Raw genomic sequence first — 19217 nt, forward strand, 5'->3', positions numbered from 1 at the left:
CTGGGCGTTGTGGCAGTACGCGGGTCCAGGATCTCTGAGCTATCCCACGTGCGGTCTGATCCCTGCCCATTAGTCTGTGAGCCCCACGAAGGCAGGAGTCTTCTTACTCAGCGCTTGGAATAGCCTGGTATACGTAGCCCTTCGGTTAAGTCGGGACACCAGAATTTTAGTTCTAGTTCTGCCACAAGCTTCCACTCTTGCCACCTACAATTCATTCCTGTAGAGCGGCTAGAGCTTTTTAAATAAATTTGCTTATAAATCATCCCTGGCTTCCCATATTTAGAATAAAATTAAATTCCTTACATACAAAGGCCTACATTACATTATCTGGCCACACATATCCGGCCTCATCCTGTATCGGCCTCATCCTGTATCACCCTCAATTATGATTCTCCGGTTTTTCTGTCCCTCGAGGTCATGGAGATTGATATTCTCTTTAGAGTCTTGGTACCAGCTGTTAACAGCCTTTAATACTCTTCTAGATCTTAATGAAGGTAGGGAGTGCTCCTTGTAGCTCAGGACTCAGCTCAGTGGTCACTCAACCTAAAGCAGCCCATAGTCACTCCTCCAGATGCATCACTGGTTTATTTTCCTCATGACACTCACTATCCAAAATTATATGGTCTGTCACCCCACCTGTGTGTCCCTGTTGCACACACATATCTACCTTCCAACCTAATAGAATATTAACTCCAGAAAAGCAGAAACTGTCTTCACAGGTGTAGCTCTAATGCCTACTATTGAATAGCCCATAGTAGGGATTCAATAAATAGATTCAATGAATTGAGTGAAAGAAGGTGAACTTGGGCAAGGTTTGGAGTCAGAGCATGTATCTGTTATCATAGCTATTATGTCCTATGTCCATTGATCATCCCTTCTGGGTCAGTCATCTGAGGAAGTAAGGGTTACATATAAAAATTCAATACCTCAACTCTTTTTAATTTTTGGTTACTTTTCCTTTCCTCTTGGTCTCCTCTATCTCCAGTTGAAGAAGAAAGAGGAGAAGAATAAGGATGGGAAGAAAGAACAGCAGGAATCACCCTTTAGTATAGCTTATAGCAACTATTTTAAAATAAATTTTTTGAATTGATTAAATATCCAATGTTGATGAGGTTGTGGAAAAACCAGTACAAAGTGCCAGTGAAAATAAATGATGATACCTAGCATTTCTTTTTTTTTTTTTAAAGATTTATTTATTTATTTGACAGACAGAGATCACAAGCAGGCAGAGAGGCAGGCAGAGAGAGAGAGGAGGAAGCAGGCTCCCTGCCGAGCAGAGAGCCCGATGTGGGGCTCGATCCCAGGACCCTGAGACCATGACCCGAGCTGAAGGCAAAGGCTTAACCCCCTGAGCCAACCAGCTGCCCCGATACCTAGCATTTCTTAAGTAGCTACTAAGTTCTAAACATACATTTCATTTCATTTGGTCCTCACAACTATATGGGACAGGAACGACTACTCTTCCCATTTTATGGATCAAGAAGTTTAAAGAGGCTGACTATAGGGGCGCCTGGGTGGCTCAGTCGGTTAAGCATCCCACTCAATCTCAGCTCAGGTCTTGATTTCAGGGTCGTGAAAGCCCCACGTTGGGCTCCATGCTGGGCGTGGAGCTTACTTAATAAAGAAAAAGAAAAGAAAAGAGAAAAATAAAGAAGTTGACTATAGAAACATCATGCTGATGACTTTTTTTTAAAGCAACACAAGTGATATACCAAACTATATAACATTTGTATCCTCTGACCCAATTGTGCCAATTGTTTCTGGAATAACTCAAGAGAAAAAGAAGAGCTACGTTCACAAAGACTTTCACCACAGCTTAATCTCAAATAGTCAAAAAGTAGAAACAACTTAAATGCAAGCAATGAGAGAATTTATAGAACATCAACATGATAGAATATCATGTGGCTATTGAAGGAATAATTTTGAAGACTATTAAAATATTGAAAAATGTTTTATGCTATGTTGAACTAAAAATCAGGCTGTGAAAATGAACATACAACATAACAATCACTTAAAAATATATGCATTTGATAAAATTTGTTTCTAAATTAAAAAAAAATGCATTTGAATAAGAACCGAAAAGGAATAAAATGAAAATAGTTGTCTTGAGAATGCAGGATTATAGGAGATTTCTCTTTCTTTTTAAAGTATTTGCTTTAATAAGATTACATTGTTTTTGCTTTTAAAAAAATAAATAATATCCATGATAATAGGGGGAAAGTGCTGAGTTAGCTATATAGGTGCTCTACTGAACAGATCCCTGATTAAACCACTGAGCTTAAGTCACTATTACAGATCACTATAAGGATATTTGAGGATATCAAACAAACTTGAGAAATCCATTTTTACAACTAGTTTAATGAATTTATCAGCAATTCTGAGGACTCTTGGTTGACGTCCAGTGGGGATCCTTGGTAACTCTTTTACGTGTCATGTTCCACCCTCATGCCCAAGCTTTAAGTTAGCAGCTTTATCAGTCTAGTTTTGGCCACCAGTAATTTTATGGCTCTGATTTTTGGTCTTGTTCTTGGATGTGATGTGTCTCTTTCATAAAAGCCACGTTCATGTATCCAGCTTCAGAATTCTGTGAACACGAAAGAGACTCACGGAAATTGGGATTTATCGTTGCTGCTCCTGATGTATGTTTTATAATCTCTTGAAGACTTCCGCCTGACTTTACCAAACCTGTTCCTGAAAAACTAAGAATGGCCATAAGTGAGGATTTTGTGAAAACAGGATCCCTTGGTAGCACTTTGGGGTTACAGGGACAAGGCATCTATAGGATTTCAGTTTTTTTACAACTGTCAAACACAAAGGAAACCAAATAACATTTACCTTAGACTTACGTGTATGGATTCAAGATCCTGTCAGGTGTGGGGGTGAGGAGGTGGAAAACGAGAAGGGACCAGAAAAAAATTCAAATACTAAATATAGAAACATTACTCCCAAATGCTATGCTCTGTTAAGCCAGCAACTCAGGATGAGTTAGGCAGCCATGACTCTCAGTCTTGCAGATGACTGTCCTGACTTTACTAACCTGGAGTCTTGTAAGGGCAAGATTTTATTCAATAATTCAAATTCAGGGATGTCACAAATTGTTTTCTGAAAGAAAAGAAAGGATGAATATTTAAAATTATAATTATAAGCCATTGGCAATATGATCCTAAAACATGTGCTTTATAGATATTTTTGGTTAAAAATTTAATCCCCTCCCCTCCTACTTGCTAGAATGGCTATCATAAAAAAAAAAACCAAGAGATAACAAATGCTGGCAAGGATGTGGAGAAAAGGAGACCCTTGTTGAACTGTTGATGGGCACGTACTTTGGTTTAGCCACTTTGGAAACCAGTATGGAGTTTCCTCAAAAAATTAAAAACAGAAATACCATATGATCCAACAATTCCACTTCTGGGGGATCTGGAAAAAATGAAATCACTGCCTGAAGATATCTGCACCCCACCCCATATTCATAGCATCATGATCTTACATATATGTACAATCTAAAAAAAAACCCCAAACTCATAGAAGCAGAGATCAGATTTGTGGTTGCTAGAGGTAGGGGTGTGGTGGATGGAGGAATTAGGTGAAGGTGGTCAAAAGGTACAAACTTCCAGTTATAAGATAAATTCTGGGGATGTAATGTATACCATGAAGACTACAGTTGATAACAATGTACTGTATATTTGAAAGTTGCTAAGACACTAGATCTTAAAAAGTTCTCATTGCCAGGAAAAAAAATAGTTACACTTTTTTATACTTTTTAACTTACACAATGAATGTTATATGTCAATTACATCTCAATAAAACTGAAAAAAATGTAATCTGTAAATACCTATAGAATATCTAGTAACTATAAAATTATAAATCTTATACTTTTATATTAGCACTTTCATTGTAAGCCTTCTTATTGTATCTATTGTCCTACATGTATTACCTCATATTAGCTGATATAATCATTCTATTCTATTAGGTAAGTTTTTACTTAATACTCTGGTAAATATTTTCTGTCCCTTTAAATCATGAAAAAAGTATCTTTTTTGAAAAATCTGTGACTTTAAAAACCAAATACCTTTCTTATAGAAACTGATCAACACAGACCAAATTTTACATACAATTATGGGGTTTACCGATTCCCCTAAACTTGGACCTCTATTTAAACTTTGATACACACCAACTCAATTTCTGTGAGAAATTCTTAGTTGTCCTGAAATAAATGAGGAGCTTCTATAAGGAGGAAAAAACTACCATTCAGAGAAATTTATAATGTGTTAAAAATATTACTAGACTAGGAGTTAGGAGAGCAAGGTTTGAATTCTGGCTCTACTAGTTAGACTCTGATATGTCCCGTCACCTCTCTGAGTTTTGTTTCCTACATTTAAAGTGTGAGAATAATAATTAATCACTAATTTTTCCGGGTTATTGCAAAAATTAATTAACATAAACATACCTAACATATGGGAGGAGCCCAATAAGTGTTCAATATGGAAACAAGTGTATTCACTGAGAGAAAGAAGCTGTATTTATTGAATGCCATTAATTTGCCAAGCAATACATCAGGTACTTTATATGCATTATTTTAATTATTCTACTTTAACCCCAGTAGCCATCTCTGAAATTCAATCATTCATTCATTCATTCATTCATTCACTCTTGTAATAGCTTTATGGAGATGTAATTCACACATTATACAATTCAGTCATTTAAAGTACATAACTTGGGGTGCTGAGTGGCTCAGTTGGTTAAGCATCTGACTCTTGGTTTTGGCTCAGGTCGTGATCTCAGGTCATGGGATCAAGTCCTGTGTCAGGCTCCTCACTCAGCTTGGAGTCTGCTTCTCTCTCCCTCTGCTCCTCCTCCCAGTTGCACTTTCTCTCTCTCTCTCTCAAATAAATAAATAAAAATAAAGTACACAATTCAATGGTTTTTAGTATATTCACAGGGTTGTACAACCATATTACAATAAATTTTAGAATATCTTCATCACCCCCGGTATAAACCTAATACCCTTTAACTACACCTCCCATCTTTCAATGCCTCAGCCCTAGGCAAGTACTCATCTACTTCTATGTTTATGTATTTGTCTACTCTGAACATTTTATATAAATGGAATCATATAATAAATGGTGACTAGATTTTTCTCATTTCACATAATATCCTTAAAGTTCATCTGTGTTATAACATGGATCAATACTTCATTCCTTTTTTTGTGGCTGAATGATATTCCATTGTATGGATGGATATATCACATTTTATCTATCCATTCATCAGTTGATAGACATTTAGGCTGTTTACACCTCTTAGCTATTATCAGTAATGTTGCTATAAATATTCATATACAGATTTTGGTGAGGAACAGCCATCTTTGAATATTATTACTTCATTTTCCCAGATGAAGGAACTATAAGGTAAATGAGGTTTCCTCCTTTCACACAACTAGTAAAGTGCTGAGCCGGTATTTGGGACATAAGGAGCAGTGAGAAGTCCTATCAAGGACATAAAGCTATATTTGGAGATGGGAGGATTCAGAAAAAGCTTTATGGAAGAGAAGGTATTTAGGTTGAATTATGGGGGACAGTAGGAAACAGCCAAGAGAAAATCTGGGGCAAGGAAGTCATGGGAGAAGGCAGTGGAGGGAGAGGGATTTCCAGGAAGAGCCTAAAGATGACTGTGGTAAGTCCTTGTATGGCTTTGGGTCATATGCTCAGATTATATTTTGTAAAGACCCTTCTGGCTATAGGCTAGCAGAACAATAGGATTTCAAAAGACAAAAGCCAGGAAGATGAAAGAAGGAAGGAAGATGGGATGTGTCTTTCCAAGTAAGGGAAATACACGATCTAGTGGGAGGAAACCAGAGTTTTTGGGGAAACAGTAAACAGATTGGTTTCCTTTGATCAAGCTTGTTTGATGTCAGAAAGTTATTTGGACTATGGGAAGTTCCTATGTGGCTTCAGCTCTCCTGACTTAGATTCTGGGAGTCTAACTCTGGAAGTTTAGCTCTTAAAGCCTTCCCTAACCACCCCAGACAGGTTTAGATGCCACTCTTCCTGCTTTCACAGCATTCTGGGCCTACCATTATGGTAGAACTCACACAGTGTATGGCAGTTGCCGGTTATATGACGGTCACTTTCATCAAGGCTGAGTTCTCTGAGGGCAGACACTCTATCTTGTACATCATCATATCCAAACCACAAGGGAGGGGCAGCATGAGGCCTGGCACTCTGCATATGCCTAATAAATATTTGTTGAATGAATGAACTTTATTAGATAGACAAAACAAGTCTCTGAAACTCTGTGGGATGAAGTACTATGAAGGCAAGCAGTGCTTCATGAAGATTGGTCTGGAGGCACAGGCAGGACAGATTAGGAGGAAAGACTGAAAGGAGATGAGTTAAGTTGTTGCTCTAACCCAGGTACTATGTGCTTGGAATGCAGAGGGTAACACGATGGACATAGTTCCTGCTCTTATAGATTTTATAATTCAATAGAGAGGAAAGATGGGATTACAACACAGGACACTCCATGGTGTCTTACAAAGGCCATGTCCCTGGTTACCCCCATACCCTGAAAGGGAAACAGTAGAATTGGGGTATTACGAGATAGTGGCTAAGAATAAGATACCACAGAGAGTTGGCTTCAGTCCCTGTTCTTCTACTTATTGGCGATGTGCCTTGGCCAACGACGTCACTTTACCTCTCTAGAGCTCAGTTTCCTCAGCTGTGAAAATGGGCAGGATAGTTTGTAGATTAAATGAGATAATGTACATAAAATGCTTAGCACAGTACCAGGCACATAGCAAGCACTCAACAAATGTTAAGCTCTCACCATTTTAGCCTCTGAGGTGTTGCAAGGAAGGAGAAGATCTAGGATATGTCTGATCTCAGGGATCTATATAGTGATCTGTTTGTAGTATGATAATCACTGAGAATCAGGAGATGTGGGAAATGTTAGCAGTGTGACTCAGGCATACCATTTAGCCTCTCTTGAGTTTTATCTCCCTCCTGTATAAAATGAGGGGATTGAATTGGAAGATCCTTAAGATTCTAAGTTTAAAAATAATTTTGGAGTTAACAGGTATGAAGATGTTACAAGTTGGTACTTTTTTCACACATGAAATGTGGAGCTTGACGTACTATAGTCCTGATCCCTGTCACATTTTTATCTTGTTTGTGGGTAATGTTGTGGATCTCAAAGCTATCAGTATATACTCCATCAATATATCTATATAGTAGTATATACTCCATCAAGACTCATCAACTATTGGGGCGCCTGGATGGCTCAGTGGGTTAAAGCCTCTGCCTTTGGCTCGGGTTGTGATTCCAGGGTCCTGGAATCGAGTCCCACATCGGCTCTCTGCTCAGCAGAGAGCCTGCTTCCTCCTCTCTCTCTGCCAGCCTCTTGGCCTACTTGTGATCTCTGTCTGTCAAATAAATAAATAAAATCTTAAAAAATAAAATAAAAGACTCAGCAACTATAATACTGTAGTGCTTATTCATGTATGTCTCTGTCCTTCTCTATTAAAGACTTCCAGAAACACAGTCTATCTTCATATCCCTAGGACTTAGCATAGTTAAGAACAGCTGTAGCTCAAGCAAAAAAATAAACTACTGGAAATTAAGCTGCATAATCTGGCAGTTCTAATTTGGATAAAATCTATGAAACAACTCATATAGTTTGGAAATAATCACCTTTCTTCTTTTTTAAGATTTTATTTATTGACCTGAGAGAGAGAAGTGTGTGCACTGGTTGGGGGAGGGGAAGAGGGAGAGGGCAAGAAAGAATCCCAAGATTCTGTGCTGAGTGCAGAGTCCAACACGGGGCTTGATCCCAGGACCCCAAGACTATGACCTGAGCCGGAATCAAGAGTTGGACACCCAACCGATTGAGCCACCCAGCCACCCCAGAAATAATCACCTTTCTGAGATCAAGCCAGATGTAGGTCTTACGTTCACAGCCATAGTACCCAACAGGCAGGATCTACATGAAGTACCCTGGAAGTAAACATTTAGCAGGTGATACAAGCTAGGGGAGAAAGCAAGCAGCCTCTATCTTAGATTCAGAATGCAACTCTGCTCATTGAAGTCCCTCTCCCTGACACATTTATCAGCCAGACTCTGGACCTTCTCTGAACCTGTACTATTGGCTGCATCTATCTGGACTTGACTACTTGTCTGCTTCGATCTTTGTAACATCATTGCTTTTCTCTGACTCTGACCTTAGGCTTGACTACTTGCCAGACCAGACTATCTTCATTTACCTCTTAGGGCCTCAGATTTGCTCATTTCTGAGACAGAGCTAGAATAATCCATGGCAAACAGGATTGAGAATGAGGCATACGTGTGAAAATATTTAGTAGGCATTCATTCTCAAATATTTATAGAGCACCTGTCTATAGCTAAAATGACATATGAGATACAATCCTTGCCCTCCAGGATCTCACTGCTGATTTGATGAGATAGAGAAGCAAAAAGACAATGGTGATACACTCTTGAAGAAGATATGAGACACGCACAATCTCTTTGGGATCACATAGGAGGAGAGTGTTTACTAAAAGCTGACCCAGGAGTGCCTGGGTAGCTCAGTTGGTTGGGCATCCTACTCTTCATCTTGGCTCAGGTCTTGATCTCAGGGTCATGAGTTTGGGCCCCACTTGATCACAGGGTCATGAGTCCGGGCCCCAAGCTGACCCAATGAAGACCAAAGCTGGCCAAGAACAGTCTCAGGGTCTGTTGCTCTGGTGTAGCCAATGAACTTCTTTGCCACAGGCCACCATGAGGCCAAGTGCAGCCTACAGCTACATGAAGATGGAGACAGAACACAATAACCTTAGCCACTAATCTCCATATGAAGGACACGACAGAAGCATGCATCTTACCTCTCCTCTGTCAGCCTGGATGCTCCTTGTGATACGCTCTAAGATGCCAACCTGCTGTGTAAGCCGGATACTGGTTTCCTGCAATTGCTTATTTTCTTTATCCAGAGGAAGTACTCTAAAATGGTACAGATCATAGGAATAGCTAAAAAATCTCTGTATCATTACTAAAAACTCAAAACTACGTCCCACTTACCACTAGCTCTGGGTCTTAGCCCACTGCCTAGATTATGGAACCAACTTTGGCAGAATAATTCTCACCACTTTCCAAGACCAAGTAGATATGAATAAACTTTGGCCTGTACATAGTCACTAAAAACATATTGAGAACAGAGACATACCATATGCGAGAGAATGAAAGGAAAGGCACAATTCTAGCCCTTGAGAAACTTGATGAAGGATATGATCCCATTTAGGGGTGGGACTGAAATAACAGAGTCTGCGTCCCTTCAAATATTGTAGCTACACAGCCTGTGTATGGTTCTGATCTCGTATAGTCATCCCATACTTTTGTAATAGTAGGTGCAGTAGTAGTAGTAACCATAACAACAACAGTGATAGTGATAGTAGCACCAGTACCAGTAGTAATAGCAGCAGTAGCAGCAGCACTAATAGTAGCAGCAGCAGTAGTAACAGCAGCAGCAATAGCAATAGTAATAGCAGCAGTGTTAGCAGCAGCAGCAGCAGCAGCAGCAGCACTAGTAGTAGCAGCAGTAATAGTGGTACTAGCAGCAGTAGTCATAACAGTAGTAATAGCAGAAGCTGTAGTAATGGTAATAGTAGCAGTATTAGCAGCAGCTGTAGTAAAAGTAATATTAGGAGCAGTAGTAATAGCAGCAGTCACAGCAGTAGTAGTAATAGTAGTAGTAGCAGTAGCAGTAGCAATAGTAGTAATAACCATAGTAATAGTCATAGCAGTGGCAGTAGTAGCAGCAGCAATAGTAGTAGCAACAGCAGTAGTAATAGTAGTAGCAGTAGTAGCAGCAACAGCAGTAGTAATAGTAGTAGCAGTGGCAGTAGTAGCAGCAACAGCGGTAGAAATAGTAGTAGCAGTGGCAGTAGTAGCAACAACAGTGGTAGTAATAGTAGTAGCAACAGCAGAAGTAGCAGCAACAGCAATAGAAATAGTAGTAGTGGCAGTTGTAGCAGCAGCAGCAGTAGTAATAGTAGTAGCAGCAGCAGTAGTAGCAGCAACAGCGGTAGTAATAGTAGTAGCAGCAACAGCAGTAGTAATGGTAGTAGCAGCAGCAGTGGTAGTAATAGTAGTAGCAGCAACAGCAGTAGTAATAGTAGTAGTAGTGGCAGAAGCAGCAGCAGCAGAAGCTGCCGTTTACCAAGTACCTACCGTGTACTTTGGCACCATGCCCTACCCACAGAGTAAACACTTAAACCTGCTCATGCATTGGGTCATCTGATCTTGCAACAACTCCATGAAATGGATATTGTTATAGAGCCTATTTTACAGATGAGGAAACTGAAGCCCAGAGAAAAGCAACTTGTTTTAAGGACCAAAACCCAGAAAATCATAGAGCTGAGATGCCAATCTAGCTCTTTTAGATGTCTAAGCCTGAGTTCCTATCCACTCTATCAGGCTCACTCTCCTGGGCCATGGTTTATCTGGGACACGAAGTGGTACAATAGTGTTGGTCAGAGATTTGTGTTTGAGTTTGGGTTCTGCCACGTACTAGCTGTGTGACCTTTGGCAAATTACCAAATCTGAGCCTCAGTTTTCTCATCTGTGAAAGAAAGAAGCATCCTGTAGAAGAAACTTACTCCAAGGAAAACATACAAGTCCAATCCAGATGGCCAGAGTGTGTCTTTAGGAGGGCAAGATGGGAACATCATTAATGTTAAGGCACGGGTAATAAGTCAGTTGTTGGGAATGTCAGAATCAATGACATAGTTTGAGAAGGGCAATGGCTTATAGAGTATACAAAAAGGGAGACACAGAGAGTAAGAGATCATCAGAGACTCTCCAGGCCTGCCCTGAGAAGTATGTGCCCACAACAGCAGAAAGGAGAGTTCTAGTGGGCAGATCTCCCCACAGACTGTGGTGCTGTGGGCTCTAGGGCCAAGCTACTGAGGTTCATACACTGCTCTGCCCCTGACCAGGCTGTCTGAGTTCCCAAGTGTCCCTGGACCTTGGCTTTCTCACCCATAAAATAAGGCTAATCCCAGAGCCTCCCTTGTGGGATTGGTGTGAGGACTGGTGAGAGAGAGGGAGCTTAGAACAATGCCTCACACATCGTAAGTGCTCAAAAAATATTAATCATTATAGTTATTATTGGTGACTCTATGCGTTAAGATGAAACCATTCTTTTTGCCCTAATTCTGTGCTCCAAGAAAGTTTTTCATTGTAACTGGAGTTTCCTAATAGAGGAGAGAGTGCTTGGGCTGGCTGATGTGTGAATTCTTCTCCGCTGGGACTATTTCTCATTATAAATGAATACAATTGGTATCCTAAGGGTTTCATGAATTTAAGTCACTAGTATGACTGTTCCTCTCTTGATCTACCTTGATTCCACAGGTATCAGATGACAAAAATGAGTGTCAACACACGAAGTAACAGGCCAGGACAAGCATAGCTAGGTCCTCATCAGGCAATGCCCACATGCAAGAGCCCATCTGAGTAGCTGACCCATGTCCTCCATGATCTTTTTCTCTTTAATTTCATAACATTTCCATGAACTGCTGAAAACAGCAGGCAGCAGAGCAACGATTATGAGACAGGCTGCAAACCCAAAGGATAGTCTCTGGAACAATCTCTTCATTGAGGGAGAAACATCTTTGCAGAGTTCATTGGCTCCTCAGGCAGGACCGCACCTACCTGCTCTGGACTGAAGATATTATCGATTTATTGTTGCGGATTAATTTTTCTTGCTCTGTGACTTGTTCCAGAAGTTTCCTATTCTCTAGGAGCAGTATATTATTTTGAGCAGTGACCTTGTCCTGGAATGCCTTTTTCTAGAGAAAATAAAGCCCTTCATTACCACAGCAGGAGGAAGAATTGTGAAGTTGACACCAAATTTCCCTTCTTTACTTTTCCTCTCCTGTCCCCTCATCTGTTTTTACCTGTTTGCTGACATTGTCAGCTGGATAGTTCTGTTTATTTTGGTTATTCTAGGTCCTTTATTCTTTTTGAACAATTAATCATTCTCCTGGGTTAACATTTAAAAATATCTGAGCACTCAACTTCCCAGAAGGTCCCAAGGCTTTCGTGTGTATTCTAACACCGTAGGTATCAAATCACTACCAAATGCAACTGGATCCCCCAAAGCTTCAGTTTGACATTTTCCCATATAATACATCTCCATCTGCATTGTGGCAATAGTCTTTTTAAGGCAAAGGGAGGAGATGTGAATTTAGCCCCCACACTTGGCAACCAGCATCAGGATCTCAGTTGCCTTGGCACATGGAGCAGGTAAGGTGGCTACAGAGAATATCCTTACAGTGCTCATGCTGAAAAGACTTCTAACTTGACACCAAGCCTCATTTTCTACCAACAATTTCCCCAGAAAGCAATAGTTAGCGAAGTTATAGCTAAAATGACAAAGGAGTGTATCTTGTGAAAAAATACTAATGTTCTTGTATTGAAAGAGTCAGTAGCTATTAACAAATATCACAGTGGGTGAGGAGTTTAGAAGCTCAAAGGTGTAGAATTGCCCTTCTCACTTCACTGATGCCCTGTCAATGGTAAGTGCCTTCACCCTTCTGTGTTTACGCCCCACCTGCCAAAGGTGGGAGTGAGCGGGGATGGGAGAAGGATAATGAGCTGCTGGCAGCTGGTGAATCATAGAGTTAAGAGGGGCAAATTCATTTCTTTCTTTTAAATAAGGCACTAATAAAGATCATCCAGAAAAGATGCCATCTATTATTCAAGAACGGTAAGAGAGGATATTACATTATGTTCTGGAACAAACCACTCCAAATTTTTAAGTCCCACAGCCAGGACCCTTCCATGTCTAACAGCAGTCTTGTCTGCTCTTATTTAAATACATTTTTGGTAAGGATTGAGAATAGAAGCAGTCATCCCACCAACACTACTCTATGGTTACAACTGGATTAGAAAGGAAACCGGATGGGGCAGACTACTGACACTCTACCCTTGGAAGTGCCCCATTTTTTTTTTGAACCAGAAAATCAGGAAGCCTGCTTTAATAAAAGGATAAAATATTTGGAGAAATCTGGTTTGGATGTTTACAACAGTCAGGGGACTCAAATGGCTCACTGTATAAAGAGAAGGCTGAAGGAATGAAATCCCCCAAAAGTGGCATTACTTTCTGGAGACTTGGTGCTTGGAAGGTGAACTCAGCTTTTTTAAGCTCATGGCTCTGGTCCACGGGCCCTAAAATAAGTAAAATCAGGACCTTCAGGTTTGTAGCACTGTGGCATTAAAAGATCTCATACCAGTCTTCTCTAGGTTAAGTATTTCCTATTCTATTAACAATTTCTCTTGTGAACTGTACATCTACCAATCAGCATGTTTCTAAGAGAGCTTACACCAAAAGAGAAGAAAAGAACATCTCTGGGAAGTTGTCTGTGTCAGGTGCCACTTCGGGCATTTCCTATTTTAACTGCACAAAAGCCTCGTGAGATGGGGATTAGTTCCACCATTTCATGGACAAGGAAAATGATACCCAGAGATTTGTGCCAGGTCACAGAACTATGAAGTGGCAGGTCTAGATTTTGTATCTGCCTATGGCCAAAGCCCCCAGCAGCCTTCAATGGCAGTGAGCAAAGGGACCAACTGCTCTTCCTTAGCCTCTGCTTATTTGCCATCTCTCCTGGAGATCTGTGGTTCTCTGGGTAGATGTGTCAGTTTCCCATCACTGTTGGAACAAATTACCACACACTGGATGGCTTAAAACAACAGGAATTGATTTTCTCACATTTGTGGAGACTACAAGTCTGAAATTGGAGTCTTGGCTAGGTTAGTTCCTTCTGGGGGCTCCATGCCTCTCTCTCAGCTTCTGGAGTTTACAAGCAATCCCTGGTGCTCCCTGGCATAACTGTATCCCTCTGAGAGCTGCCTGCATTGTCACGTGGCCTTCTTCCCCTGCATGTGTCTACGCGTGCCTGTTCTTCTTATAAGGACACCAGTCACATCAGATCTAGGGCCAACCCTAATCCACCATGATCTCATCTTAACTAATTACACTAGCGAAGACCTTATTTCCAAATTAGATCACATTCTGAGGTTCTGGATAGACACGAATTTGTGGTGGACACAATTCAACCCAGTATAGTCAGAAAGAAAGAAGTAGGGGGCTGTTTCTGTCATGTAAGTCTTAGAGTGGAAGGCAGGCAGTACAAGAGAGTGGTAATGCAGAAGTAGACTGCTATTTCCAGTGGGCCCATGAACCAGGATGGCTCCTTATTTCTGTAGTACTTTTCCTGTGCTTTTCCTAGTTGTGAGTCGAACCTAGATCTGAGTCTTTAAAAGTTGGACAATTTAGTGCCCAAAGAGAAGGATACTGCAAAATCCAACCATTTTCCTCCCTCACTACAGTGTGGAGTATCAGGAGGAATTTTTTTTAAACATTGGTGACCCATCTGTTATAATCCAAAAATGTTTTATTGTGTGTAGTCTAGAATTCTTAACCATCCCATAATAGCCCATGGAATGACTGAAATTACATGAATTCTTTGGGGATCCTTGGCACATACACAGAAATGAGTATTTTAGGAGTAAGCACAGAGTTTTCAAAATTCTGATGGGCTAGGCATCTCGAGAAGGGAAAGCATTACTGGCCTAGTTGGTTGAATTCGTGTAGTTTAATGATCTCAAGACCGTTCCGCAGTTGGTTCCATGCCATTGGTCTCACTTTCCTCCTGCCTACCAGTAAGTCACAGGGGCAATGGCACAAAGATGAAGACATAGATATTTAGGAAAAAAAAAAAAAGCCTGCAGATACTATACAGGGACTGATAAATAGGGGTCACCAGTTTTCCCTGCCATTTAAAACTGATGGAAGTTTGAGGCAAAATGAGGGCAATGTGAAGTAGGAATGCGCTATGGAGGGCAGTCTGGAAGTCTCTGCTGACGGATATTTAAGAGCAGACATTGTCATTTGAAGACAAGACACCGACCGGAGTTGGAAGTGCGGGATATTTTCAGTGTCTGATTCAGTTTACCAGCACCATGAGTCTTACATATTTTTGGCAGAATTACTCACATCAAAAGAAGGTACAAAGGAAGGAAATGGGAACCTAGGGTATGAAGAGGCCACAAGAGAGTCAAAGCACGAGTGGGTTTTCTTGAATGAGCTGAGCCACAGCGCACTGGGGAACTCGTCACCTTTCTGCTCACCTTTTCCATTTGCTGCCGCAGACCTCTGATTTCATTTTCCAGTTGTTCAATTCTCTTATCTCGTAGTTCTACTTTGTGACCTAAATGGTCCTTGACTCTGCGAAGCTTGGCTTTGTGATGGTGATGTTTCTCACTATAGTTTCTATAAAAGTAAATTTAAATAGAGGCGCAGCTGAGCACAGTGGACATTTATGTTGCTTTCTCACTGTGCACCTTTCTTGGGTTTTCTCCTCTTGCTTTCACCAGAGGCAGGTACTTTCCTGCCTTCCATCTGCAGGACTTCTGGCCCCCAAGTGGGGGAATGGACTAAGGGTAACCCCCTAAACAGCACCAGCTTTAGTCACCCCCAACTTGACTTTTGATTCCTGTAATTCTGAATCCTGTTCCATGGAGTTCAGTCGTTAATTTAAGTTTCGAATTCTTGTCTATACCCTTGGACAGTGATATAACCCACTTCAGTCTCTGATAACTGAGTCCACTCTTGGTCCTTGCTCTGAGTCTGGACTTCGGGAGGCCAATTCTAGGCAGGTCTCTGCTCAAGACTCTAACTCAGATTCTGACATAAATCAGACTTATCGCCAATAAGCATTTGAATGATGTTCAACATCATTAGCTGTTAAGGAAACATAAATCAAAGCTACAGTGAGAGACTACTTCCCACCCACCAGACTGGCTAAAATAAAAAAGAAGACAATAACAAGTGCTAGCAAAGATGTAGAGAAATTGGAACTCTCAAACACTTCTGGTCAAATAGTGCAGCCTCTTCGGAAAAAGCCTGACTGTAGGGCCCAGCAGCTCTACTCCTAGGCATCTACTCTAGAGAAATGAAAACATTTGTCCACACAAAAGCTTGCATGTGAATATTCATAGTAGCACTATTCACAATAGCCAAAAGGTGGAAACAACCCAAAGACCAACAACTGATGAAAGAATAAGCAAAACATGGAATATGAAAACATGATTGTGTCACGAAAAGGAATGAAGTGCTGATCCACGCTACTGCATAGAGGAAACTTGAAAGCATTATGCTAAGTGAAAGAAGTCACTCACAAAGGACCAAGTGTTCTATGATTCCACTTCTATGTAATGTTCAGAAGAGGCAAATATAGAGGATTCCTGGTTGTCTAGGGCTGGAGGTGGGGAAGGAGATGGGGGATGGCAGATGATAACTAAAGGGTTTCTTTTGGGGGTAATGAAATGTTCTAAAATTGATTGTGGTGACAGAGGTACACTAAAAGCCACTGAATTGTACACTTTAAGTGGGTGAGTTGTATGGTATGTCAATTATATCAATAAAGTGTTTATAAAAAAAGAACAAAAATCTACATTACCGTTTCAAGCTGCTATTACAGCTAACCTGAGTAAACAAGAAAACAGATTAAAGCCTCAATACCACCACTAGGCAAACCTCTTTGAAGATGACTATGCTTTCCAAAGAAGAATATCATTATTCAGAAAGCACTTCTGCAAATGAAAAATTGCGGAGAAATTTTACTTTGAACCTATTAGATCTGATAACACAAAATCACTCCAAACTAGGATTTCTTGACCTCTGTCCTATTGACATTTTGTGCCAGATAATTCTTTGTTGCGGATGTCTAAACTGTGCATTGCAGAATGCCTAGCAGCATCCTTGGCCTCGACCCACTAAATGCCAGTAGTACCTTCTACAGTGTGACAACCCAAAATATCTTCAGACATTGTGAAATGTCCCCTTGTCCTGGGAGGCAAACCGCTGCCCGCTGAGAACGCTTGTGGCAGCTAACGTCCCTAAACAGGTTTTTCTCTAAGTCTACAGCAGGGATTCTCAAACTGTGTTCTGATCGGCAACATCAGCCTCACCTGGGAACTTGCTGGGAATGCAAAGTCTCCGGCTCTGTCTCAGAACTACAGAATCATAAACTCTGGGAGTGGAGCAGTCCTCCGGGGATTCCAGTGCAGGCCCAAGCTTGAGAGAAAGCCCTGGGCATATTGGGGAGGGAGCCCCTCATCACTTCCACTTCATTATAAACAGACTACTTGTGGCGGGCTATAAGGTGCAGGTATATATTCTTTCTTCTTTCCTGCTAACAAAACCCAGATTTCATTCAGGGAGCCCTTGATCTCAAGAAAAGTTGGTAGGGTGCAGGTGTGTGTGTGTGTGTGTGTGTGTGGCTGGGGGATGGGCTTGTGAGACAGGTGCACCTGCTGCGCACTTCTAGGAACTTGAGAAACCATCCCTCTCTGCCCTGGCTGCCCTCTGCTGGGGCTGCGCCACTGGCAACTGCGGTCACTGCTTTGTAACCATGATGTGACAAATCTAAAGACTAAGGGACCGACCCACCAAGCACAGCAGAGCAGAACGAAGGGAAGAGCCTGGTGCTTAATGACACTGCTGAGCCGCGGAATCTACCTCAGCAATCACCTTCCTCCAGATTTCTTGTTCTATGAGAAAAAAATTTCAGTCTAAATATGTCAGGTGGGTTTTCTTGTTTTGTTTTGTGGTCAATTACATCCTGTTACTTTTAAAACAACAAAACTATTCTAAAGAAAAATCTTTCTTTCTTTCTTTTTTGGTATATAACTTAGTTTAATGTGGAAAACATCCTGGGAGACATTTGTATAAAAAAAGAAAACAATAGAAACCTGATTTTTCCTTAAGTTTTCTTTTTTCTTCTTTCTTTTTGTAATTTCAATTAATTCATATATAATGTACTATTAGTTTCAGAGGCAGAGGTCAGCGATTCATCAGTTGTATATAATACCCAGTGCTCATTACATCATGTGCCTCCTTAATGTCCATCACCCAGTTACCCCGTCCCCTCACACCCCTGCCCTCCAGCAACCCTCAGTTTGTTTCCTACGATTAGGAATCTCTTATGGTTTGTCTCCCTCTCTCATTTCATTTTGTTTCATTTTTTCCTCTCTTCTCCTATGATCCTGTTTTTTTTTCTTAAATTCCACATATGAGATCATATGATAATTGTCTTTCTCTGATTGACTTATTTTGCTCAGCATAATACCCTCTAGATCCATCCACATCATTGTGAATGGCAAGATTTCATTCTTTCTGATGGCTGAGTAATAGTCCATTGCATGTATATGTATGTATATATATATATATGCCACATCTTCTTTATCCATTCATCTGTTGATGGACATCTACATTCTTTCCATTGTTTGGTTATTGTGGACATTGCTGCTATAACTATTGGGGTGCAGCTGCCCCTTTGGATCACTACATTTGTATCTTTGGGCTAAGTCCCTAATGGTGAAATTGTTGTGTCATAGGGTAGTTTCAACTTTTTGAGGGAAAGCAAAAAGTATTCTAATGAGGGGAGCCTGGGTAGTTCAGTCAGTTAAACGTCTGCCTTCACTCAGGTCATGGCCCCAGGGTGCTGGGATTGAGCCCCGTGTCAGGCTGCCTGCTCAGCAGGGGGAGTCTGCTTCTTCCTCTCCCTCTGCTCCCCCCCCCCCCACTCGTGCTCTCTCTCAAATAAATAAATAAAATCTTAAAAAAAAACTATTCTAATGGTCTCTATAGCCCCTGACTCTCCCTGAATGGCTAGACATTTAGGTAATGCCATTCTAATTTTAAAAAAAAAAAGTGCTTAAGGAATGAGAAAACAAAAGCGTTTAAGGAATGAGAAAATAAAAGTGTTTAAGGAATGAGAAAGCTATTCTTTGTTACTGTAAGCACTTGAGGGCATAGTCAGTCAGGCCTGTGGTGGCAGGCAGTTTGCACATGTCAACGATCTGATCTTACCCGATCTTACCTCTGACACTTAAACTGGGGGAAGCCCTAACTTAAGTGAAGGGAACTAACTAAAAACCTGTACTCCAGGCTTTTCACAAGACACCTCCTTTGATTTTAAAACAAATTTGTGTAGCCCATGTCCATACTCTATGAATCAGGAGACAGGCTGTGCAGGAATGTTAACTTGGTGGGACGGGGATATCCAAACCCTTCACATTCCTTGACTGGCTCCTGGGAGACAATCTCTAAGCCTTTGGAATATGCTGCTTGGTAACAACAACTTTGTTCACCTGTGGCCTTGG

General features: G+C 41.0%; 1 protein-coding gene across 1 annotated transcript in view; it reads right to left on the bottom strand.

Moving 5' to 3' along the window:
* Positions 1-2500: 2500 nt before the first annotated feature.
* CCDC30 (coiled-coil domain containing 30) overlaps positions 2501-19217 on the bottom strand; it is a gene marked incomplete at its 3' end in the record, with an annotated part of 116489 nt that continues 99772 nt past the window's right edge. The window contains exons 16-20 of the mRNA XM_080801711.1: positions 15180-15321; positions 11697-11833; positions 8873-8987; positions 3038-3102; positions 2501-2699 (exon numbers count right to left, since the gene is read on the bottom strand). Coding sequence (XP_080657837.1) covers positions 2501-2699; positions 3038-3102; positions 8873-8987; positions 11697-11833; positions 15180-15321 — 658 coding nt within the window. The remainder of the gene's footprint in view (positions 2700-3037; positions 3103-8872; positions 8988-11696; positions 11834-15179; positions 15322-19217) is intronic.

The sequence above is a fragment of the Martes martes genome, assembly GCF_963455335.1.
Source record: "Martes martes genome assembly, chromosome: 4".
In the NCBI taxonomy this organism is placed as follows: Eukaryota; Metazoa; Chordata; class Mammalia; order Carnivora; family Mustelidae; genus Martes; species Martes martes.